The 27,034-nt window shown below is 43.3% G+C and overlaps 1 protein-coding gene across 1 annotated transcript; it reads right to left on the bottom strand.

Moving 5' to 3' along the window:
* Window positions 1-19,204: 19,204 nt before the first annotated feature.
* LOC119648429 lies at window positions 19,205-26,682 on the bottom strand. The gene is made up of 3 exons (XM_038050183.1): window positions 26,603-26,682; window positions 19,394-19,563; window positions 19,205-19,326 (listed from the first exon to the last, which is right to left on the bottom strand). The coding sequence occupies exons 1-3, from the start codon at window positions 26,680-26,682 to the stop codon at window positions 19,232-19,234; spliced, it is 345 nt and encodes a 114-aa protein (XP_037906111.1). The 3' UTR covers window positions 19,205-19,231.
* Window positions 26,683-27,034: the final 352 nt, after the last annotated feature.

The raw sequence follows: 27,034 nt of genomic DNA, 5'->3' as shown, positions 1-27,034 counted from the left end.
CGACGTGAAGAGCTAGGGGTTTTAAGGACATCGACGTAGCCGAACTTAGCAGAAACAAACCTGCACGGTAATTAATTTGTCTAATCGAAACATTGATGACATGAGCATAAGAGCTTACCGAAAGAACAGAACTTTGCCAACGCATAAGAACAAATCATCCAAGTCAAATCAAGAATATACTCCCTTCCGTCCGAAGAAGCCAATGAAATACGGAGAAGAATTGTTATATACTTTCCAAAAAAAAATCCGCGCCTCAACCTAACGAGATAAAACAAAAATTCCAACATCATCGTCCTTCCAGCCGACAAAGGAAACACGACAGTAATCCTGAATAAAATCGACTACAACTCTGGTATCTCAGAATTTATAACCCATGGCTCCTATAGTAATCTCAGTAAAAGTAACATTAATAAACTATCAACAACACCAAAAACTTTCTGAAGAAGTCATAGTTACCGAAGATACACGAAACTCATCCTAGGGAATCAAATAATCCCACGATAATATGGCTTGCCAAAAATCCATAAACAAAATGTGCCACTCAGATCAATTGTAAGCACTATCAACTCTCCAATATACAAACTGGCACGCTACTTAACCGAACGAGAGAGAGGAGTCCCAAAGATCAAAACATGGACTCACAGTGTCGAGTAAAGTCGAACCAACAACAGTCGCGGTATTACTTTACACAAAAGGCAGTACGGAGCAAATCGGGAGAATCTTTAGAAAACACAGAATCCACACCATCTTCAGGTCCTAGACTAATATAGGCGCTACTTCAGACACCAGGAGTATATCAAATTCCTTGCTCCTGGGGAAAAGTCTATATAGGGGAATCCGGCAGAACGCTTCAATAACGGATTAAGGAGCATGAAAGCGATGTAAAACACAACCGATTCGCAGAGTCAGCCCTAGCGGAACACAAATTGGTATCTGGGCATCAATTTTCCTTTGGCAGGATCGAGGTACTGTCAAAAACCGCCTCACATTATTCCCGAAAACAACATGAGGCCATCAACAGGGCCCAGTATTACACCATAAATTCCTTATTAGATATTATGATTTAGGTAAACAACAGTCTCTTATAATTAAAATACACATACAATATAGGGTTAGATATAGACGCTGGGCGTCAGTGTCAAGTCTACCCTGAAGAAGTGGGCCGGACCGCTCACGAAACGTTGGAAATGGAAACAAATTACGGGACCGAGAATCCGGAAAATATCCAAAACAAGTCGAAAACCGGAAACTTAGCGCTTTAGGTATGAAACGTTTTGTTGATTTTTTATGTAAAGATATTTGACTACACAATGGTTCCACCTATATATAGCTAGTAGTATTTGACGTGGTACTGACATTTTATCTCATGGGGTGTTGTAATTTGACGCAAAAGGAGCAACTTTGACCTACTATAACCTTGTTAATAATAGTAGGACATTCACCAAACTTTCCAGTATGATGCTTCCTTTTAAAGTCGATATTTTTTTTACGGATCTTGTATGAACTTAAGGGGGTTTTCCCAGCAAATTTTTACTTTTTGATTACTTATCGTAATGGGGAGTATTTTGGGGGGGCCGCCTTGATTTTTTCGGATTTTTAGGTGGGGTAGTTTCTGGGAAGGCGCCTTGAACTAATTAACCCGTTTCCGACCTCCGCACACCACTATGGAACCAATGTCAAAACTAACCGTTTCTTCATAAACGACTGATTAAGACCTTTCATTTGATAACCGCACACGCTGAAGAAAAATTTACACCCACTCCATCGGTTCAACTGTATCGATCATATTTGAAGATGGTTTACTTGAAATTCTACAGTAAAATATCGGAAGCAAAAATCGATTATGAACAATTTATCCTAAACACGGGAAAACCAAGATATGCATTGATCAACGCCGTAGTTTCACATTTCGTGGGAACAAGAAGTTAGAGCCAGTGCTTAGTGGTCTGAGCACGCTGTAAGTAGCTTTACGGAAATCAAAGCTAAAATTTTCTTTAATTTAAAAAATAAGTTTGCCAAATGGGGGGAAAATCTTGTTCGTAATGACAAGAAATAAATTCAACTGGTTGGTCGAATGGTTTTTTCCCGCTAAAGGTCAAAAAGTGCCATAATATGCCCATTTCAATAGTTCAACGCTACACAGCTCCGTTTTCAAGAAATCTCAACCAAATTCAAGCGCATCGAGGGTCGTGCTCAACCCAGTGAACTCTAACATGATATAACTACTTTTTTCTCTCTAATTCATCTATCTATGTATCCGCACTAGTTGAGCTGATGGAAAGTATAAAGTAACATCCAAGAAAAGCAAAACAGAAGTGCAAAAAATGAAGCGGAGCAGAATGAGCCCAGCTACTATGTTTTGCTACGAACTATATGTTGTGCTATAATAGATTGGATCGAGATCAAGTTTCTGTTGTGTAGCTACGAAGCCTATCCCTGCTGTATCTTATTACAGTTTGTATTCTTATGGCACTCATTGTTGCTCCTCTACTTCTTGCTGGCGTAGGCAGTCGACTTGTTATTTTCCTCACTGCAAACACCAACAACGGCGAGTCTTTATTGTACTGCACAGTGAACCTCATTCGGTAGGAAAATGAAAACGTCACGATGATGGAGCTGGTGGTAGAGTTAACAGTTCGAAGACGAAAGCAGCCAAAGCCCAAATTATAGAAATCGGTAAATTACTGCTGATTAATCTTAACCAGCCATTTTTTCGCCGTGTCTGCCAGTGGAAATTCTGATCGACTAATTTCAACTATGAGTAAACAAAGGTGTTGCTTCGAGCCGCTGACTATCTAGTCTGGCAGCGCAGACTGCACAAATAGAAAACCCCAAATTTTAGATTTGTAAATTTCATAAATAGATACACGTGTTCCCCTTATTTGGGCAAATACGGAGCTTGTGATTTCCGGAACATGCATATTCGCAAGTGGCGTGAGGAATACGGTTGATTCCATTGATTTTTTGCACATGCAGCCATACAAGACACAGTGAACTCAGCCCCAATCGAACAGGTATCCATCTGAGGTGATTAACATAACCACCTGATCCCCCCGCTAAGGTGGACATCGAAAAATCTAATTAAAGTAGAGATAAAACATTCAAGTTTTTGTCAGGGGCTCGAATTTCCCTGGCAGCAAATTGGTGATATCACAAAGCACATTTGCATATCGATTTCATTATAAATGCATATATCTTCTGCAATGTCAATAGCATCAATTAGATATTCAATTTCAACATAAACACTCATTAAATTTGTTCATGTCTAATTGCACGTAAATATATCTGGTTGCAAGAGCTGGCGCCTTGGTGTACCGCCCAGCCCTCCCCCACCCTGGCAGAAAACCCGACTTGGGTTTTCGTTTCAAGTTGTTCACGCATAGATATCACAACTTGTTTTTGACGCTATCAAGACTCGGGGGCCCGCGAATGAAATTTATTGAGGCCCAGTTATAGAGCAGCTAATAATCTTTCTTTGAAAAGTCGACGACAATGAGAGAGAAGAAAAATCAGCCGCCAGCGCGAGTGCAATGAACCTTCTCCCCATTCTGCCTCATTGGGCCCCATCGAATGATAGCTGGCAGCGGTCATATCATAGCAACTTTCATTTCGACTGCAACTCGGATTTCATAGCCCGAGCCAGACTTGAATGGGCTCACAGCTAGCTCTTGGGGGCCAATATTACTAGCACTAATAATAACGTTGATGACTTCGACGAGAGCTTGGGGCTTCGGAGCTAAGCTACCAGCTAACTGCTCAATGGCCTATAATTAGGACCCGCTGACTGAGCAGTGCTTGAATTCGAAACCAACTTGTTAGCGTCGACGAAAATCGCTAATGTCTTCGGCACACACCTTTACGGAGTTGTGGCGTCTAAAGAGAAAGTTTCCAGCAGATTATTAATAGACGATTTTCTTGGTCTTCGCTGAACCTACCTGCCTAACTGTGAGGTGTCAAAACGATTAAATGGGCGCACTATGTACTCCTACGATGACTTCAAGAAAAACTCAGGGCATCGCACTGTGCGTAGCGCAGCCTAACGATTTTATTGTATTTGGATTATCTTACTTAGAGGTTGCTTCGTAATTGATGCAATCATTTCACGTAAACGGGCATCGACATATATATCTTCACTGCAGCGAGTATCAGTGCCATTAAATTTACGGTCGATTACCGGATTATGAAATAAATGGAAACTCAATTGGATGGAGTTTCTCTTGAACACTGCTGCTCCAGTGGGGCTGTCAATTTTCAAGTTGGATACCTTAAAAGCGAATAAAAGATACTATCAATTGCTGCAATCGTTAATTTTAGCCCATTTAGCACGGGGGATTGTTCTTGATCATGTATTTAAAAGGACTTCCCGGACTGATTTGTAATGAGAAGTTCGGAAATTTGATTGCTTTCACGGGCGCACATGGGGGAACACTGTGAAGAAACGTTAGCTCAATACGGTTCCTTGCAAATGTTGCTTTCATTACGAGAAAGATTCCAGATATAAATTTGCGTAAATTAGCTTACAAATATATGTTACTCGTCTGCAAGCTACCAACATACATAGCTGCAAATAAAAAGTTAAGGGACTAAACTATCGGTGACAAGTGGAAGATCAAATAACTCTTAGAGTTGATTTTTATCACTCAAGAAGGCAGAGAGGTAAGACTAGTTGTCAAAATGTTAGCGAATGATGAACGGACAGATTCACTCCCATCTCCAAATAACGATTTCAATTGCGCTAGGATGCTGTAGCGGTAGTTAGTTCATGAGGCCATAGGTTGGAATGTTATTTCCTATGTATATCCCTCACCATACTGGTCAGGAAAGTCACTTACTCTTACCCCATTGCTTCACTAATCAAATACGAGTATATCCTCTACTTGGAATATCAATAACTGCCAATGGAACGATTTTATGCACAAGCCGTCATTTTCTCATGTGTGGAATTCTGCCCGCTAAAACCACCTCTCGCGAAGCTACGACTAAGGCCTCGTCATCTAGCTTCCAGTGGCCAATTCCAGCACCTTGGCTGGCTTTGCAGTGGAACCGGTTATACCTCAAAAGCTCAAGTCCTTAGGTAGTGTGTCCTTTATGATAGTAAATCATTCAGTCGTCTCATTAGACTTGTGAAATCTGTCAATATTTGGTCTTCGTTATTCTCATGGGAAGGTAATCGCTCATTATGTTATGTATACACACGTTTCCATGCAGATGTTCGTTTCAAATGCATAAACCAACGCTTTTAATAAACTTGAACAGAAGAACAGAACCAGTACATAAAAATTTGAAATCGACCCAGGAAGCAGAAACTACCAACTAAAATGCGCAAAGCCACTCAATTCCCTCATGTTTTGAATCATATGAGGAATGTTCTTGGAGCCCTTACCCTTCGTGACATTTGTATTGCCTACCGCTCAGTGGTTGCTTGCGAATCTAAACGGGTCGTTCACGATACGGGGAATGAGGTTCCTGAAATGCTCGACTAAGTAATTTATAACCTCGATAGTACATTCGTCCTAGGTAGAAATCTTGAGAAAATTTCTAGGGGAAGAGTGAACCACAAGGAACCAATACAGGTAGAGGCACATTGGGTTTCCGCGGCCAAGATGGCAGTTGTCGCGTGCCATTCGGGACCCTGGTGGAAGGAATCCAGTAGGAGTCCTTGCCTTGAGCGTTCGAAGTTCCGCCAGTAATTTCTGGGATCAATTAAACTATTCAGGGATCAAGGGTAGAAGTTCCCACCCCAAAGGTACACCTATTCCCGACTATTGCCGCTCGCTCCCTTGCATTCTATATACCAGCGCATAATCTCCATGAAGATGCAATGCAAACCGAGGAGATAGTAGGGGAGCAGAAAGGCCTGCTAAATTTAGTCGCAGTATGAAGATATGTCGCCCACTGAGGTGAAGAGGGTATCAATGACTGAAATATTCGTGAAAACTTCAGGATGCACAAGATAAAATGAAACGAAAATATTCCAAAATGATGTGACTGTCGGTGGCCAAAATTCGGCACTCTGTAAGGCTCCAAAATCGAGAAAACGGAGCAGATAGCATTAAACTACCGGACCGTATTTCCTCAGGCGGATATGGATGGCAACAAAAGATGCGCGAAAAGCAGAAGCAGCCGTAATTCCTCTTAGAGCATCGTAATCGCTAAACAGACCACAGATAGTCCGTTGTGAACTGGGAAAAAGCCGAAAGAATAAAGACTCCCTGGGGCATATTACATCTAGGTAGCTCCTAAAGCACAAAAAGCTAATGCGAAGAAGAAGAGGAAGAAACGGCTCGCGACGCCAATAAAAAATCACTTGGTTAAAATCAAAGCGGATATGAATGGCAGTAACAAAACAAAAGGCGAGGAAGCGAAGAAGGGCTAGACCGCGACGTCTGCTCATTAAACCGAAGAGCAAGATACACTACAAGATCAAGTCCGGAGATAACAGAGCGGGCTTGTAGTTTTAAACAAGGGTATGTTCTGTTAAGCAGTCACCCACACACAGGTTAATAGCAGAGTAGGCTTTAGTAGGCTATGAAGCTATGTGCACTTGCATCTTGACAGTTCTACAGAAAAAAAAAAGAAACTCTTCAGGGAGGGAGAAATCCCAATTAGTTGGCTAATATGTGTGAGTACGAGCAGTCCCGACGAAGAGTTACAGATTTGTAAATTATGAGCAAGAGGACAATATGCCTCAGTTGCGGCCTGGTTTTCTGCAACGCTCAAAACTTCTAACGAGAAGTTGTATTCCCTGCAGGGACATTGGTGTGGATAATAAGAGTGTTACGCATGCTGCTCGGGACGGTATCCAATCTTAAGAGTGGAACTAAATGCGGTTCGAGCATGACCTTACATGCAATGGGTCATCAGCTCCTGATCTACTTGATTGCGAAGGAAAAAGCTGCCCTAGATGCTAATCACCGAATAATACTGGAACAAGGCCTCAGCTTTATGGTATCTCGATTCATTGCATTCCGCTAGTATTTGAATTTAGTGCGGCACCCAGCTGTCCAAGTACGAGACACGTTGATTTGATGCTTTGAATGGCACCGCCCAAGGCGCCAATGGGCAAATCCTAGTTAGGAGAGACTTCAGTACCAGATTATTTGAATAAGGTATGCGTAATAGTGACGGAAACAGATTCTGTAATGGCAGACTCATCGAAGTTCTTGGGACAGAAAAAAAAATGCATACTTCGGGGGTGGAGAGGTTCCCATTTACATTGTCGTAAAATTAATTATTGACCTGATAGAGTAGATAAGTCCTAATTATTGCCGAGGTATGCCGTTTTGGTAGAAAATAAACCCTGGTCAAGATAGCCTGTGTGGTTTTCATGGCCCGCTCAGCGGATAATAGAAATTTTCGAAGCAGTATCATAAGCTCCACCGTTTAGCACAGCACTCAAACGACTGGGAGCAAGCATGCACCAGAGTGCAGACCATCTGAAAGAAGACTCCCAACTCGATAAATAAAATTAAAGTAAGTGATACTAAAATGCTTTCCAAATAGAGCGGGGAGGAATGAAGGCTGATGAAGTTGACCATTATTGATCGCACTATTCGCTTCTTCACTGCATACGCACCAGAGATAGGTCGATCTGATGCCGAGAAAGATGCCTTCTGGCAACTTCTCAATTAAAAGACTTGTAACTACCTGCGGATGACTATATCATCATTGCCGGCGATCTTAATGGTCATACGGGTGAAAAGGCAAACGGTAACAAGTGCCATGGGAAACGGGGTTTAGAGCACGCAATGCGGGTGGTCATCGCATAATCGATTTTGCGGACACCCATGACCTTGTACTTATGAATCCATGGTTCACCAACGATTGCCTCATCTTCCTACATTCTATAGTGGGAAAAGTAAAACGGAAATCGATTATGTTTTTATAAGACATTTTAGCACTGTCACAGATTACAAAGTCGTTCCCTATGAATTAAGGGAGCGATAAAACGAACGAAATCGGGGAAAGCCACAGGATGTGACGACATCGCATCTGAGCTCTGGAAAGCGAAGAGGTGAGACTCAACACTGAGGCCAGTGAATTCTTTAATCGGCTTATTGAGGAAGGTAGAACACCACCTGATTGGCAAGGAAGTACGACAGTTCCAATATGGAAAAAGAAAGGTAGTCCAGCAGAATGTTCAAATCACCGTCCGATTCGGTTACTTTCGCATACTATGAAGATCTTTGAACGCATTCTTGAAAACCGTATTCGCGAAGTCGTTGAAATAACCGTGAATCAAGCCGGATTTGTCAAGAACTGTGGAACTACTGACACAATACACTCTGCGAAGCATCGCCATCTTTACTTTGCATTTCTGGATCCGGAGAAAGCACTTGACCGTGTGCCATACGAACTCGTCTGGTATGCTCTACGACAACGTTTAGTGCCACAAGAGCTCGTGCGCTGTATTCAATTGCTTTACCACGATCCGAAAAGTGAAGCTCAAAGTGGGGCAGGTATATCAAAACCGCTTTGTGCCTCTATTGATTTTCTTGAAGGAAGTGCCCTCTCATCACTCCTCTTTCTTCTTGTTATGGACACCGTCACACGGAACATCTAACGTACAGCGCCCTATACACTGATTTATGCAGAGGATGTTTTATTAGTGTCTAATAGCGCAAATGATCTCGAACGACGTATCTAAAAATGGATTGGTCGCCTCATGCAAAACGGTCTCAGATTGAATCTGAATAAAATTGAATTTTTAACAATAGATCTCCATAAGACAGGCACTGTCAGCGGTAGTGACCTGCCCAGAATTTGCTAGTTTAAATATCTCGGGTATATGTTATCACCCAATGGATAACTGCGATATAAAACTGCTTCACACATTAACGCAACTTGAATAAAATGGCATTCCACAACTGGACTTCTTTGTGGTCGACGTATCAAGGAACGTCGCAAATCTAAAATTTATCGCAGTATCATCCGACCCGTCGACCTCTATGATTCTCTATAATAATGAGTGTAGGTCGACTATGAAAGACAATAAATGGCGTCCTGCGGTAATGCAGACGAAGATGTTGCGTTGCACTAGTGGCGTGACACGTTTTGATCATATCCGAAATGAGGATATTCGTGATCGATGTGGAGTTGCACTGATCGTGGAAAAATTGCCAGAGAGGCGTCCTTGATGGAATGGTCAAGTAATTCGCGCTAATGAGAATTTGTCTGAACATCGAAGTCGATGGTAGGGACCAAAAGGCCGGCCAACACAATGGTGGCTTGATACGTTGGATGGGGATTTAAAAGCCTCGCGATTGCATCCAGATCAGGCATTTGATAGAGCCAAATGGCGAAATCGATCACGACGAGCTGACCCCGCTTTTGAACGGGACAAAGGCTGAAGAAAAAGAAGAGGTAATTTGCGCGGACAATAATTTCTTTCAACTGGTTCGTTGAAATCATACAACGCCAAGGTCTTCCGTTCTTCGTGGTTGACGCCATAACGTCTAAGGGCTTAGAACCACTCTGGTGATGTTGAACGACCCTAAACCGTGTTGGGTGCTGCCTTTCGTTTTCCTGGGATTCCATCAAAAAAATTTGAAATAAGATCCCCAATTTTTTCCCATGAGTAGTGAGGAGCGTTGCAACAGAGTCCCAAGTATTATTTATTAGTATTATTTATACGTCATGTCAAAAGAAAAAGCTATTTCAGTGTGGATGTCTGAAGTACTAAAAAGAGCTGAAACTCTGGAGAGTCTTCTTCATGTTTGTGGGAAATTCGACCTTGGACCAGGAAGGTGTATCCGAAGGGTTCAGCTTTATCATGGTGATGCAATACCATATCCTGCAACCAGAATCACCTATAAACTGTCTAAGACGCATTGGCATGCCTTTTCGTATATATTCGAACCTAAATTAAAATTACGCCCAATCACCGTACATAATGAATTTCTTTCTGAAGATGGAGAGCGGTCCCTTGACGGTTCCTAAATACAAAACTAAATTGCTGCTTTGTGGAAATCGAAGGAAATTCTCGTCTCCCTCAATATGTGACGAAACCAGGGTACGATTTCTATAATGTAAGATGCGAGCTCGAGAAGTGGTAAATTGGTGACCAGCTTTCTACTCAAGAGGTTCTTCGTTCCAACGTTAAGTGCTTAACTGCCTTCTGCTAACTGTGAAAATCGGCAATTAGGAATATGTAACCATCCATTGGTGAAATTCTGAAGCAATCGACACCACAAATTTCATTTCTCCTCCAACAACACTTTACACACACACTTACGAAATGTGGGCGAAGTTGACCTCTAATGTATGCCCTAATGACGAAAAATAGTCTCCGAAAGTTGTTATTGGACTAATCCCAGTCAATTATGTTAATGTTTACATTATGAAAATTTGTATGTGTCATACCATTTTGGTTGGGTGTTCTTTGTTTGGAAACTTGTTTACAGCTAAATTTATTAAGTGGAACACATCTTCATATGTGTCGAGCTTTCCTTGTGTATCAACGTGTGATATGTTTCCAATTTGAATGCGCTCACGCAGGGAAAAAAGTTCGAAGACTGTAAAAAAGTCAGTATCGCTTGTAAAGAAAGATACTTAGTACGTGACCACAATCAGCTATTCTCTAAAATTGCAGTTAGTATTTATTGTGCGAGTAATGCTAGTGCATTCAGGCTGGCCTAGCAACACGGGGAGCCCGCGGACCGGGGACCCGCTTGACGTGGCGCTCCCCGAACAGGTGCTACAAAGGCTGGGTTCACTGGAGTTGTTGCTGGAAAACTCATAGACAGCATCTGGCGGAACTCTGGGTTCACTCCGGTTACTGGTGAATGTGAGCATAGTCGTTTTCCGATATTTTCCGCCCGTATTTCAACCGTAACCGAAGATAAACTGCTTTAAATGATTAATGAACTTAAACTGAATGTAGATGGCCATCAGATGCTTTGTTGAGAGTTGGTAGATGTGGAACTTCCTCCGAAAGTGGGGCAGAGATAGCTTGGCTGATAGGTCGCTTACCAGGTCAGTTACCAAAGTTTGGATTTATGATGACTTTTGCCTTTGGTTTTGTGGTCTTTCGCTGTAGAGCACCTCAATTTTTACAGAAACATTAGTCACTGCGCTCACAAACGATCCATAGGTTGTCGCTCTATATTTTTCGAATTTTCTTAATTCTATATGGTGCCTCGACGTGTTTTCCATACGTAACGCCAAATGCTGTTACTTCAGAGGTGCTGTTGTTTTCGCAATTAATAAACAATTGTTTTTGGAGCCAATAAACAATGGTTGCTGAAAAGTTCGAAATGAACGCATGTATAATGTACTGGCCGAACGTGTTATGAATAGGAACTCGCAGCAGACACACGAAAGCAAAAGTTATACCGAATTATAACTCCATTGTGGTTCTATTTTCGTCGAAGACAATCGTGATAGGTTATCATATAAAAAGGAAAATATTCGATATTAATCTGTCCATGATGATTTTGCCTCCTTGCCTTGCACTATTCATTTTATATCCTCATTAATTTTTATGGAGGGATAGTCTGCAACAGCAAAAGCTCCAGAGTCTACGTGTCAATAAACCAGTCTCACAAATTTTCTTCCAAACTGGAGGACGGTTTTTAATAAATGATGAGTAACAATGGTAGTCAATTATGCCTCCTTGTGGTGTGAGACACTATACATTCATATATCAGCGAAGGGTCGGCAATGTGCAATGGGCTTAGATGGTCGAAATACTAAGCCGGGTTCACTTAGTCAGGAGGGCAGACTTGCTCCAAAGGTCGAAGAAGTAGCTGGGTAAGTCCGCCAGTACATAAGCGTAGCTTCACTGGAATATTGGGTCCACATCCACTTACACGTCTCTATGCTACCCAAGTTTGGGAATTTTTAGACGCATCAGTTCCTCACAAGCCGTGTATATAACTTCACATATTTTATACATTATGTGTGGAAGACCATGGAGGCCAACTATGAAGAAACTTAAGACTTAAAAAACAAAAGAATTCGAGAGCACTTGATGATGACGATCCAACCCTGAGCTCTTCGATGGAGAACCTGAGTGTAGATTAAAAATCGCCACTTATTCAAGTGGGAACCAAACCTATTGGGATCCAGTCCTTAACGGGTGAACCGAAGCAGACCGCTACTGTCAGCATTCCTCCGGGTTCCAATCAGCGCCACCAGCTGAGGCTAAAGTCTTAACTACGGATAAGCATCTGCCTTCGGGCAGCAAACAGCTTCCGGCAACCAGCCTTCGGGAAAAATACTGCCTCTGGGCAAAAAGCCCTGCGGGAAAACCGCCTCTGGACAAACCGCCTTCGGGCAAACCGCCTCCGAGCAAAACATAACCCCCGGATTGTCCCAATGTTGAAGGGAAAGGATCATGTGCAGTATCTGCGGCTAAGGGCAGACCAAAGCGGCAGCGATCTTCTGATGATCCCAACGCTTCGGCTCAAATGGCTGTAAAAAAGGCTCGGCGGGCAACGGCTAAGTCTTCATTTGCAGCCAAGGCTATCGAAGCCGATGAATGGGTGTTGTATGACGACACCAATCCTTCCAGTTACGATACAGAGCAGTGTGAGCAGCTTAGAAGGAAACTCCTCCTAGCTGTAAGGACTGAATCTTTACTTTACGCTTGGAGTCGATAGTTGTATACCGTAATATGTTACGGATAAACTTTGCCGACGAAGGCACGAACGAGTGGCTTACACAGTGCTGCTCCTCCTTCAACGATGTGTGGGTGCATGGGCGACTGACCCTGAAGCCGGTTCCCGAGCTACCATCGTTTAGAAAGTGTTTTTTCTAGCTCCCAGAAGAGCATCGTAATGCTGCAACAACTTGAAGTCCAGAATAACCTCAACACCTTCATCTGCTGTGCTACTAGGTAACAAAAAGGGGAAAGAGCCGATAGGCCGGAAAATATCGCCGTTCCTGGACCAGATATTAAGGAGGTTCGGGAACAAACGGGCTATTGGTTCTACTATGGGCTTGGAACCGTCACATTACAAGTGTTGGCTCCTAAAACCATCGAGGGAGACGTGCTGCCAACGGCATCGTCATCTGAACCATAGATGAGGTGTCACATCTCTCAGATCGTAAAGCGGCGACTGCACTTATAAGCCGTCGGATCAATAGCTGCAAGTAAAATACCTCATGCAAGAAACCTCCAAGCTATCTTGGTTAACGATCTATGTGATGTCGATACTACAATGATCCAATTGACCATAAAAAGCGAACAAGGAAATAAGGAGATCCTATGGTGCTCTATTTATTTCCCTTATTACGTAGATGAAGTATGAAGTAGCAGAAGGTAAAGTCATGGGAATAATGGCAGGATATGATGTTAAAGCCCACCATATATGCTGGAGGAGTTCCAACATCAACGCGAGTGGATCGAGACTACCGGAATATCTGGCAGGAACCGAAATGCAGATCCTCAATTTGGGTAATGAACTCACTTTTTCCAACGTGGACAGGCAAGAAGTCATCGACACCGCAGTTGCATCGCTTGATATTGCGACTCTTGTCGGAGAGTGGACCACAGGTGCATTGGTTTCGTAATGGCCATGGATCCGTAATGGGCGACGTACAAAACAGAACTGACCACTCGAGTTACAATCCCTGGGAGACGCATCAAATCCATTGCTAGAATTGAGAAACCAACCCAAATGATAACAGCTAGCATGAGAGAAGCTTTTGTAGAGAACCCTCCCCTCATGGTGCCAAAAAGGATAAAAAACTATGGTGGAACTCGGATTTGGCGAAACAGAGGAGAACTACAGGGATGTTCCTCAATCGAGCTAGAAAGTTTGATTCAGTCGCCTGCTGAATTTGTTATAAAGAGGCTCTAAAGAAGAACATAAGGGCGGCCAAACAATCATCATGGAGGCTTTTTTGCAAAGTGACCAACTTTCTTCAGGCGATCTTAAAGCTAGAGCGGATGCTTGTCAAAGAACTTAGCCACCCGTTGGGTTATCTACGTTTAGAGAGCGGGAGGCACACAGAAAGTGATGAGGAACACTTCCCAGGCAGCATCTAAAATCTCATCTCGGGGCGACAGACATATACAGCCCTCAACCGAAAGATTGCACTCTGGCATCCAAAGCAGTTTCATGCAAGCGAGTGAACCGTTTTACGATGGTTGCCTGTTCAAAACACTCTAAAAGTGTGCGGCTGAGAGTTTTCAATTGATGTTCTATCGCCAAAAGAGTCCTTGTGCACCTAGTGAGCACAAATTTATCACCAGGAGATTCATTGAACTTTGTCCAATCCGTTTTCCTAGGATTCCAGCTTTGTATTACAGGCTGTTCGTCTGCAATAGTCAGACTAAATTTTAAGTAAGTTTCTACAACTTGAACAACTTTGAAGTGCAGATTGTTAGGTCAATTGCTTCACTTCTTTTTGGCTTCATGAATGTAGGAGCGCATCCTAGGTTCACGGTCATCAGACCAGCTGAAGTAATAAAACCAAACAGATTCTCTCCTCTAGGATTGCATTTGCTACTCTCCCAACAAATATGCGAGGATTCAAGTTCAATGCCACTTGATTCTGCATACACTCCTAGATCCCTTCGTTCTTGCGTCGTCGGAGGGCACAAAGAATCATCTCTTACCATTAACCTGGTATTGTAACAACAACACAACAAGGTCCTGGGAACAGAATTGTCTCAACATGGTTGCCTTCGACAATTTTGACATCAGAGCACAGGCCCTCGGTCTCGAGGATCTTTCATCGAAGAAGATCTTAGTCCCCTTAACTGATCCAATACCAAAGATTCTGTTAAATAGAACCCATGGCTCTTGAACCAGAAATATATTAGGACAGTCCTGCAACTTTGCCAGCCTTGCCACCAGGAAGAAGCTTTGGCATGTTGTAGATTAATTTGACTGACTCTTATGATTGTAGCCATAAGTGCAGTCTAATATGAAAACCGTCGCTAACTGAAACGTCTGCTGCGTTCAGTGTGGATCTCATCGCGGTTACCAGCCTGTCTTCACCTTCTGTGCCACACTTGATGGTGTAGCAACATCCAGGTCCTCATTCCCAAGAAACTTCGCCTTCTTTGGCAGTCTCTTTCATTGTCGTCGGGTAGGAGCCCTCCCAGATTCACGGTGTCCGGGCGGCATGAGTTTGTTTTCACATACTGGCGCTTCCCTTTCTTCCGTGTCTTTAGTCTCTTCTCCTTTGTGGCTATCGAGCCTTCCTCTCCCATATTTTAGACGAGTTAGGCAACAGTGTCATCGACAGGTCGGCCTTAGTCAGATTTCCAATTCCTCTCATTAAAGGAGTTGCTGTACTATCCCGTCTGGCTGACCGCACTGTAGACACCGAGTGTATATTTTCCCCCGAAGTGGAGAGCTTGTCTTCCACAGATTTCTCCGTGTGGGAACATGAATTTGGTGAGGCCTCCAAAATCCGTGCTTCGGTCACGACCCGATTTCTCAATGAGGCGGGTGTATTCGAACTCTGTGATTTCTTACCACTTGGAGAGTTACAATCCTTTGTTTCCATCTTCATATGTTTTTGAACACCCTTAGTATAGTAGAAAATTACCACAAGCTTCCCCACCACGACAGGCTGGTGTCCGAGAGGAAGACGCAATCCATTCAACAGCGATTTGTCCACACACACACAACACACATCATCAACATATTTAACCCAAAAAGTGGACATTATCCGACTCTGTTCCATTAGTTCCTCTAGACGTGCCATAATCATTTCGCTTAGTAGAGGGGTAGTGGGTTACCCATTGGGGTTTTGTGAAGTAGTTTTCACTCATACGTATTGAAGCTAGCTTTGAATATTGGCGATTCTTCCTCTTTTCCTTCGTTGAGGTGCGCTATTTGTTGAGCCACGTTTCGAAATTGTGTACGGCCTGTTTGACGAAATTAGGATTTCATGTTGCCCAATTTTGTGATCGTTCAGTTTCTCGACTACCTGAGAGCTGTTTTTTACGGCATATTTGCTACGATAGTCACCGATAGGGTTGAATTCTTGTAGTAACCATTTCGCAATATTGTAGGTGGGGGAAATAGTGTCTGCGATAATTTCCCATATTTCGTTACTATTTTTATGTGCCTTGGGTTGTATTTTGAACCTAGGCAAAGAGGGATTAGGCATGCCTAATGCGGCTATGTTCTTAACACATTCCGTTGGTGTTTTCTCCACTCTTTTAATCGACTCTGGTAGAGCTCCAAGAAGCTGCCGTTATTTAGATTTGGGAATGCCAGGTCTTCATACGCCGTTCAGTCTAGTATTTCCAGTTTGTTACCTTTATCTGCTCTGAGGTAAAAAACTGGTTTTTGGCTTAGTTTTTTTTAATGACCCGCTCTTCCTTATTGTGTTGTTTATTTGTCCCTTTGCTGTATTGCTGACTAAGATTTTTAACGAGAGACCTTGCCTTCTTTCGATCATGCTTTTCCACGCAACTCTTAAATAAAATTTATAGGTAAACTGGAAACTTTTCCTTCTAATAGTTTTACTTAAATTAAACGCAGTTGGAGAGAGGCTTTCTAAATGTGACATTGCCATCATGATGGGTAATCTGAATGCCAAGATTGGATCTGACAACGCATTGCTTGGATATATGAACGCAACGGTTCGTGGATTTCTGTAACTTCTGTCGCCTCGCATATTATTCGAGAACAGAGCTGAGTTTGATTATAACTGACCGCGAACCCCCGTAAGAGCAATCAGATCGCAGTAGATTTAGGAGTTGTCACTTGAATGTGCATAACAGGAGAGGCGACATTTGCCTCGAAAGAATCATCATCTGATGGTCGCTTACTTTCGCTGTTGTGTTGCATACGTCACTACTCGCAGCGTCGGAGAGTTGCGATACCTAAGTTCAGCATCGACCGCCTGTATGACCCACCTGTCGTTTGACAGTGGGAGAGCCGTCTTGCTGGTCGATGCACGGAAGAAGTTGCATGCTCTATCGCCAACTACGAGTAATGGCGGAGGCGACGCGCTTCAACTCCTATACTGAGTGAAATCCCGAGGAGTTCAGCGTAGTATACGCCGTGATAAGACAGAATTTGCCATTGCGCTGGTCAGGGAAGCGGAAAATGCTGCAGATTACAATGATTGCGGAAATGTACAATGCACCAATCTTTCGATGGTCCTGGGAAGGACGTCATCGACTTCTCATCCACGATGATGAACTTCACCATGGTTCTTAACAGTATCACATCCAGTGAAGTTCCTCCTCTTGTGGAAGAAAAGGCTAATCACTGCAGCATACTGATACAAACTGTTCCTCCAAGCAGAAGAAGAATTATTTCGGTCATCAATGCATCAAACGGAGTAAAGTCGGTAAGCTGGACAGTCTCGCCGCTGCGCTTGACGGTCTCGACCCAGAGTTTTTTTTGGCTGCACCTACAGTTGCTGCATGTCTGCTATTCCCAGTCGTACAGAAATTTTGGGAATCGGAGATTTTCCACCCATGTGTTGCACTGAGGTAAAATCTCATCGATTTTATAGCTTCTTATTATCGATGACGTTCTTCATACTGCCTTGTCTGCCAATGGACGATGACATCTTTCCTCAAACACCTCGGCTACGCTGATGACATCTCTTTGTTCCTTCGCCGGATCATGGACCTTGGTTGAATGACTTTGAATTTATAAAGAGAGACAATTCGAATTGGACTGAAGATAAACACCAACAAAACCAAGGTTCTGAGTCTAATGGGTCATCGCACTGTCTATATATCTGTATTAATAGGCAGAGCATCCAAGGCGTCCATCAGTGTGCGTATATAGAAAGCATGGTTTCCACCGACCCGACGCATTAACAGTGCTAGATCCGCTTTCGCTGCCTTGTCTAAAATCGGGAAATGCAATTATCTCAACACCAAGATCTAGTTGAGTCTGTTCCGTGCTAGTGTTCTTTCTGTGCTGGTATATGAGAGTAAAACATGGAAGGTGAACTCCACTATTATTCAAAAGCTCCAAGCTTTCGTAAACACTTGTATGTGTTGTATCATTGGAATACGCTAGATTGAGACTATTTCAAACGAAGAACTTGGTCGCCTGCCACTAATTACGCACTCTGATTGAAAAGTGGAAGTAGATAGGTAACACATTAAGGAGGGGCGAAATTTTCATTGTTATTTACGCCATGCAGTGAAATCCACTCTCTCAAAATGGCCGACGAGTAGCTCTCTCCAAGGGCACTTGGCACAGATTAGTATAGAAGGAGTGCGAGCGTCGCGAGAAGTCGTGGGATAAGCTGAAGCGCATTTCAGGTAACCGCGAACAACGTCGCGTAGGTGTGGTTGACGCACTATATCCGGCGGCCTTAACGTGGATGGAATGTAATTGGTCCGCCAGTCTTGACTGTTCAGACGGTCGGTGATCGAAAGAAACATAATTCGTCCAACTGGCCACATATGCTTGTTTAGGATGTGAGCGAAAATTCTATGTTGGCGAACATTTTCTGGACATCTTTATCGCTAATGAACATTTTTGATGGATCCCAAATTCTCGTCTCAAGGCCTTCTACGTCTTGAGTTGAACTAATGATATTGCGGCTTGCCAGTACGTGGACGGTGCTTTCAGTTTACGTGGCGGCCGGGTGTATTGCGGACTTTTCCGGCGCAACTGACAGGTTGAACTGAAGGTAGATGACGGGCTTTATGAGTTATTTTGGTAATACACTGTCAGACTCATTCCATAAGTACGCACACATAGACAGTAGTAGCTCAATAAGTGGTGTAATAGCCCTTCGTGGCCAACATGCGAGAAATCGCCAGATTGAACGGGGAGTGATTTCGGACCACGTAAATGAAATGCTAACTGCGGCAAAAGGACATCAAATTTATTTATTTTTACAAATAATCCGTTTATGGAAAATTCAGTGATCGCGGTTCTACCTGCAATTCAGAGGTCATTTCTCCCTGCTCGCCACGAACTGATGAAATATCCTTCTTGTTGATAATCATATCAGAGCATCTACTGCAGCCACATGGATATGTAATACACCCTCGCATAAGTTTGCATGGTGTGTCCTATGTCCTACACAGATACATACATACAAATAGAGGCGCTGAAGAAATCGATCTACAATTATTCTATTTAATTAGGTTCAGCAAACTCGAGGAAAAATTGAGAAATGATATCCGATATTTTAGCCGTTCTCTATGTTTACAATATTTACAAACGCATATCGGCAAAAAAAGGATATGAATGTCCTACTTTCCCAATCCAACAGGCGAAATAGAATCCCGTTTTCTTCTCGACTGCATCCATTCTTTGTCTAGCAATATTAATTGTTTTCATAAGGTTCGGAAGTGATATTTCATTCGTCTCATTCCATTCACTCGGGAATTTTTATAGTCCTGAATAAAACGAAATACCAAATCGTTGCTCCCTGAAAAGATAAAGTGGTTGTGGTTCACTAGCAGCTATCAATCTTGTTGTTTCATTCATTTTCCTACTCCAGGCTGAAGTACTGGCCTCCGCGTTGCTGTTGCTGCTGCTTGTCCGATTGCCGATGTCCTTGTTGAGGAGGGTTGTAATGGAAAATTCCACAGATCCATATAACGGAGTGCAAACGTAGAGCAAAACTATAAAGACCAGGACGGCCGAAAATACTCTCAGATAAAACCTATGAAGGGATACGTTAGGAAAAAAAGTACACAATGTGGAAAGGGATTAGAAATAAGGACGAAAGCGTATGTTACAGCAACTGTGAATGTTTTCGTTGCATATGGGCGTAGAGGAGAGCGGGACAGCTAAGCTCAGACTTTGGTCTTACTACAAAGAGTAAAGAAAGATTGATAACATCTGGACTGCCATAGAACAAACGATATTTTTGGTTACATAGATCTTTAGAATGAGAAAAGGTTTATTGGATGGAAGTTACTAAATTTAGATGTTTTGATTTCATAATAATTAAATTTGTTGATTCCATCACGTCACATGTATGAGACTCACTATTTCCTGCCTACTTTCTATATTTCATGTCATCTTTAAGTATATTAATACGAAATGTGCAATAAACGTTTTATTTTAACCCAATTCAGTAAAATTTCAAAACGCTGAACAAATTGCATACATTTTTTATTTTATTGGTTGCCTGGGTCACAGTTTTGATGGCATTCTAAATTTGAATCCAGAGAAAAAAATGTCCGTCTGAAAAAAATCAAGAGGCTGTCACTATAAAGTGCCTTGGCTCCGAAATACGACCACTCAAATGTTTTTAAAAAAGAAATACACAAAACCTTTCATGCCTGAAGCATTCAGCTTACGTTTACCCGACTTGTTAAAGCATAATATAGTATTTCCGGTTGGCTCAAATTGTTAGAGCGCGGGGCTGCCGCTGCGGAACGTCGCGGTTCAAATATCAAATGTCGGATGCCCGTGCAAAGTAGGGATAATGTTTATCAAGACAAGCCTTGACGAGAAGCAATGCTTTATTAAAACACGAAATTCCTTTTTATCCATTTTTTCCAAACTAACAAAAGTTGCTTGACTCAAAATGCTTTATTCCGCAAACTAATAATCCGATAGCTGTAAAAGTTGTGCATGTGGCTTTTGACGGTTAGGGTTAACTAAAAATAATATGAATTTAATAGTAATAGCGCAACAACAGGTATCCGGTCTGGGCCTGCCTTAATAAGGAACACCAGACACCCCAGTTTTGCGCCGAGTTCCACCAATTCGATATTCTTAAAAAATGGCTGGCGTCCTGACCTACCTCTGAGGAATACAGGAAGACTGGTAAGTCTTGTACGATAAGAGCGTTGACCCTATGATGGGACATTTCGATCGGTACAGTTTTTGTAAGCTAAAATAGACTTTTTTTGGTTGCGGATTTCATCGTTATAGCTGTGTCGGTTGTGATTTTCGACCCCAGATAGGACAAATTTTCAACGGTCTCAAAGTTGTGGTGCGATTCGATGTTGTTCGTTTCTTTGGTTTTTGGCGCTGACGTTGCCACCATGTACTTCGTCTTGCCTTCATTAGTGTGCAGCCCGAGATCTCGTGCCTCTCGCATTCACACGTGCATCGCGAATCATTTTCTCCAGGACCTGGTTAACGAGGACGTATGATAGGGCATTCCCTTGTCTTTGACCGTTGTTGATGTTGAATTGTCTCGAGAGTGACCCTGCTGCTTTCATTTGGCCTCGCACATTGGTAAGGTCAGCTTAGTCAGTCTTATCAATTTCACTGGCATACCGAATTCTTTCATGGCCGTGTATAGTTTTATCTTGGCTGTGCTGTCATAGACGGTTTCCCAATCGATGAAAAGATGATGCAATTGATGGCCATATTTCAGCAGTTTTTCCATTGCTTGCCGCAGAGAGAAAATCTGATCTGATTTGATATGGGCCAATGATGTTCCGGGCGTATGAAGCCAACCGGCCTAGCAAGATTGCGGAGAATATCTTATAGATGGTACTCAGCAACGTGATACCGCTATAATTGCTACATCCTGTGATATCCCCCTTTCTATGTATGAAAAGATAATGTCTCAGCTATCCCACAGCATGAGCATCAGTTCATGAACCGCTTGGTGTAGTTAGTCGCCTCCATATTTAAACAATTCGGCTGTAATTCCATCGGCTCCTGGCGACTTGTGCGTTTTAAGTCGGTGGATTGCACGGACTGTTTCTTCTATACTTGGTGGTGGCAGCATTTGTCCGTCGTCTTCAGTTGGCGGAACCTCCAACTCGTCGATATTTTGGTTGTTGAGCAGTTCATCAATGCAGCCATTCTGTCGGAAATCAGATTTCCCTCTTTGTCTTGGCAGGATGAGCATCGAGGTGTAGGGCTTCATCCTGCTGCCTTGTTGGTGAAACTTCCGCGGTTGGTGCGATTGCTTTCTGTACTTCTCGAGTTCACAGACCTGTTGGTTCTCCCAGGCTTCCTTGTCCGTCTGTGAAGTCACTTCTTCCCTCGGCGGAATTCGTGAGAAGCCTCTGCGCGTGCCAGCGTTCCCTTTCCGTTGCTAGCTTACATTCATCGTCGAGCCAACCATTCCAACTTTTCTTGCGGCTCTTTAGGTGGTTGTGAAGGTCATTTGTTGATACTTCATCTTCAGGACATCTGTTAGCTGCGGTTATTGCGGCGTCCATTTCCCCCTAATAGATGTTATAGAGTGCTATTTTGTGAATGGCTTCAGTATTCAGTCTCATCTGATTGTCACAAGGGATCATAGATAGTGGTCCGAGTCTATTTTGGCCCCACCAATGTTCTGACATTCTTCAAGGCTGAGAGTTGGCGGCGTTTAATGAGCACGTACCCAATTTGGTTGTAAGTGCTCCCGTCTGGAGAGACCCATGTACGTTTGTGGACCACTTTCTGCACAGACCAGGTACTTCCAAAGGCCATTTCGTGCGATACTGCTAACTAAATAATCCGTAGTCGTTGCCGGGTTCGTCGCTTTAAAGTCCATCCGTAACGAGTTGTTTTCCGTGTAAGGTTGCCAGCCCTACCCAACCCCCAACCTGTGGGACCGTCTGTTGCAGTTTGTCCCGGTTTTAGGCGCGGGAGACTCGCCTTCATCCTTTTCCGTCTGCAGTTTGGTCTGGGTTTGGTAGAGCTGTTGGTGTTGGTTCAGCAGGCGTTTTCCAGGTTTTATGCTCCATTGTGGGTATCGATCCACGTTTCGCCCTGGGACCTATACTACCCTTTGACCGCCCTACGAATAACAGTTCGACAATCCAAGCGACTTAATAACTTCGCCACAGGCTCTCCATAGATTATCATTTAACCGACCTTATAATTTTCTTCAGAGCTTTCTAAGCCTCTTTGTACTGAGGACAACCTACAAGTGAAACAGACAGCTCGCCCCGGAAGCTTCTCTTATATTGTGATCATGTAGGTGGTTTTCATAATTCATTCCGCATTGAATTTGATGTACCTCCCAGGGATAGTAGCTTGAGTATTTGCGACTAGCTTGTGCGTTACCCATTCTGTGTAGCGCGGATTCCAAAATAAAACGCACGATGGAGGTCCATCCTCGTTACAAAATTGTAGTGCCTATCTGTGTGTACTAGAGGTTACCTCCTTGACGTCGACGACTTCTCGCCTGGGCTTTCCTTCCTCTATTGTGCTGCCGAGTAGCATCCAGGCGGAAGTATTGAGGATGGTGTGGTCATATATATGTTCGAGAAAATATTTACTGAACGATATCAATTCAGTGAAACTCTTCAGGGTTACCCACACACATCCTTGAGGGAAGAGCAGTATTGCTTGAGCCAATCGTTTGTGTTTTCTTTGGCAAATTTTAGCCCTAATATTTAACTATATACACTTGCTGACTCAAAACAAATAATAATAATCGTTGGCGCAACAATCCATATTGGATCAGGGTTTTGAATTATGTTAGAGCACTTCATTTTAAAGACCGTAACGGTTCACTACAGGATAGCCTGTAGGAGGCAATGCATTCGCCCGAGATTATTACCCTGATTTGACTCAGGTACTCATTCACAGCTGAGTCGGCTGGTATCCAACGTCAGATCATGGTACAAATACCACTGGCACCAGTGAGATTTGGGCCACGACCTTTCGTACGACAGCCTTGTGCTCTAACCACTCAGCTATCCGGACACACTTAAAACAAAGATAAAATCTTTACAACTAGGAAGAATTTTTTCGTAAGCTGCTCGCTGTTGAATTCTGTGGATCCGCCGCATAAATGTCGGAGCTACAGCGGGCGCGTGTGGGTTTCATACCGACTAAAAACCACCTCCGGTCTCTCGAGCAACGCGGGACCACCACTTGGGTATTACTTCGCAGGGTAGGTTTACCCTTAGGCCCTCGTCCTTCTCCTTCTTTCGGCTTTCATCCTTTCTTTCTCTTTCATCAATTCCTTCTATATTTGCACTATTGCTGAGCAAGCTGTAAGCGTTGTAATTGGATTTCAGCATTTCTGCAACTAACTGCTACGGGTTCACGCTCCACGCGCGGTTTGGGTTCCTCCTCCACATTGCCAATCTTGGGCAATGGAACATCTCATGTTCTGGTTTGTCCGGTATGCCACAATTCGGAGAATCATCCAACTCAAAGCGGTGCAGATACCACCTATAGCAACCATCGTGTCTTGAGAAGAACTGGGTAATGTGGTAGTTGGTCTCCCTACATTTCCGCTCAAGCCACACCCTAATGTTGGGAATAAGCCTGTACCCACCGACCCTTCGTAGACTCATCCCATCTGCGTTGCCAGAGATCTCCATACGTCTTGCATGGTACAGCATGCCGCCAGAATGTCAACAGGGGTCATTTCTGCCACCACTATTACTGTCTGGTTCTAAGAGCACTACAAACCCTCAGAGCCATTAGCCGGTAAACCGAGTTCATCTGCTTTCTACTCTGAGAGTTTGCAAACGCCTCTGCCCCCACAGGTAAAGAGTAGAGCAGGATGGAACGCACCACTCCGACTAGAGGCAACCTCGGATAGTGTTTCAGCCGCTAATATCCGGCAGCATTTTTGCAAGTGACGCGTGCCGCTGGCTGCCTTTTGGCATGCATACTTGTTCTCTAAAGCTCAATTTGGTGTCAGTTATCACCCCCAGGTATTTGATAGCCGGCTTTCATACGACCGTCTATCCACCAACTTCCACTTTCTCAGTGTTATTTTTCCTGCGGTAGTTTATTAAGACCGTACCCCGGCTGTGATAATGTACTCTTTGGCGCCCTCATTCGTTCCGTACCAGAGCGTCCTCTCTGAGAAGCAGTTTTCCATTCAATTCGCTAAATACCCGGGGATGCCTATGTCGGCTAACACTTCTTTAATTCTGTTTCAGTTGGCCGAGTTAAATATGTTTTTACATCCAGCGCCAACACGGCAGCCACCAGAAATCAGTGCGCCTTTTGTCAGGTTTACTAACATGCTAATTGCGTCCACTGTAGAGTGGGCACGTCGGAAACTGGCGTTCTGACAAGCCATTGCTGGCTTCAACGATGCGTAGGAGTCTGTTCCTCTTGCTCCCTAAAACGACACATAACCCACCCTATTCTCACTCTCCCTGCTGCTAACAGTTTGAGTGCTGTCTCTACTGGTAGGCTGATGATGATCAGCGTTTTCACCGCTGACTCTTGTAGTCCGATAAGGTCGAACTGTTCCTCCAACTCTTCGCGAACCTCCTCCTTCGTGGTGATTTCATCTATTTATATCTTTGCAGATTATAGTGATCTTCGGCTTGCTAGCCCTTATGTCGGCTCCCTCTCCTAACGACTTTCTAATTTGGATCAACAATTTGTCAGCAGTTACATCCTTAGATTTCTTGAAGTCTAACATAAGATTTCCCTTCTGGACCATCTAATGCGGCTGACATTGTCTCCGAAGTTGGGAAGTTTGGAGTCTGCCTTCACTCTCCTGAGAATTTTAGCATATAACCTTTCACCTCGTTTGGAAATCACCTCTGGTCTTACCTTATTCTGATCGCATTTTTTTCTGCGGTTCCACTTCCTTTCAGACACCCGCATTCGACTTTGAATGTTCGGTCTCTTTTCTCGAGGTCGTCGTTACAACAGCTTCGCTGGCTGCTTCAGTTGTTGTCCTCATGTGCTCCGCCTTTTTGGGAGTTGAATCCTTTTTCGCGCAGCTTTTTCCCCGGTTTCCCCTTTCGTATTTTGAGCAGGCGTTACTTGAGTCGCCTGGTTCACTTTTTCATTCGACTCCTTTCCCTCTCTTTCGTCCTGGGCCTTGCCGTACCCCAAACGGATGCCTCCTGTCATGGCCCTTATATTCTGGTGAATGTTTCTGCACTCTTTTACGAATTCACACAGCCCCATGATCTTTTTACCCAAAGCATGAAGGGAGCTCCTGACTTCACCAAGGATACTTCCTTATCAAAGACTCCCGCTACACACTTCTCACTGGGGGTGCCCGTGTGGGAGAGGACTTGCGAAGAATCGAGCGTCTTCTGAACGAGTCCGCCGATGGAGCCAGTTCTAGTCCCTCCCGTACGCTTCTAACATTAGATGCCATAGTAGCCAAGGTTCCTATTACTGAAGCATTGCGGCCTTTGGATATCTACGGCCGTCAGTACTGGGCTTTCGAAACCCTGCACCTAACTTTATTTTCCTTCTTCAATATTTGGTTTTCTTTAGGCGTTTCTTTCCAATAGCTAAAGGAAAATCTTAAACGAGCAGATATCCACCGCTTTGCGGTATCTTTTATAAAATATGTGAGCGGAGCAGGATGCATTCCTAATTAATGGCTCAGTTGGATCTGTACATTGTATACAAACTCCTCCGCTCTGGCGAGTAGTGGAAGAAACGAAATTTCGCTGCAAACATCCTTGAAATTTTTATTATCTTTGGCTGTAAAGACTACCGAATATATGCACGGGATTCTATGTACGAACGTGTGTACATCTGTATATGTGGATAGATAGACATAACAAAGTTTTTATTAAACTTTTGGAAAGAACCTTTACTCGCCACGTACATAATTTGATGCTGGCTACCATGGCTACTCAAAGCACCCAATAAGCACTTACACCCCCAATATTTCCATTAAAGTCAAACTTTTCAAAGGAAATTCTCGTTAACTTTATTTTCCAGATTTATCCAGAATTTTTAAATTGTTTACACCCCTTTCCTGTTAAATTTTAGAAGTCCACAGAACTTGTATAAACACACATATGTACTTACATATGCGTACCTATATGTGCCTTCGAGTCATGTACGCCACGGACGTGTTGTCCCAAGACACAGGTCCTCCTCGTATTTCCACAAAATACAAATCCAAATTCTGTGTTGGATCCATTTTCGTGGGCGCATGAAATATTTTAATTCCTTTTTGGTCTTTATTTATGTTGGACATTTTTTTCCTCATGTGTTCTTGCCACTGGGTCAGAGTCAAGGAAAAAATGTGAGGATGTTTGTGTGCACACGAGGAGTTGTTCGGATGGCTGCTTCTTGCTGTTAGCAAGGACAGGTTATTCATGTGATGAAGGAAGTCATTTACTAGAAAGTGGCAGAAAAAACCAAAACGTGTTCAAGCGAAGTTGCTCGAGACTTGTACATGCAGAGATGCCATAACTTCCTCCATAGTTCACGTGAAACCTATGTATGTACATATGTAGATTCGGGTTCAGATGCGGCAGATACGTAGGTAA

This window comes from Hermetia illucens, chromosome 2 (genome assembly GCF_905115235.1).
Source record: "Hermetia illucens chromosome 2, iHerIll2.2.curated.20191125, whole genome shotgun sequence".
In the NCBI taxonomy this organism is placed as follows: Eukaryota; Metazoa; Arthropoda; class Insecta; order Diptera; family Stratiomyidae; genus Hermetia; species Hermetia illucens.
Note: the sequence above shows the minus strand (reverse complement) of the source record. Positions and strands in the feature narration are given on the sequence as shown.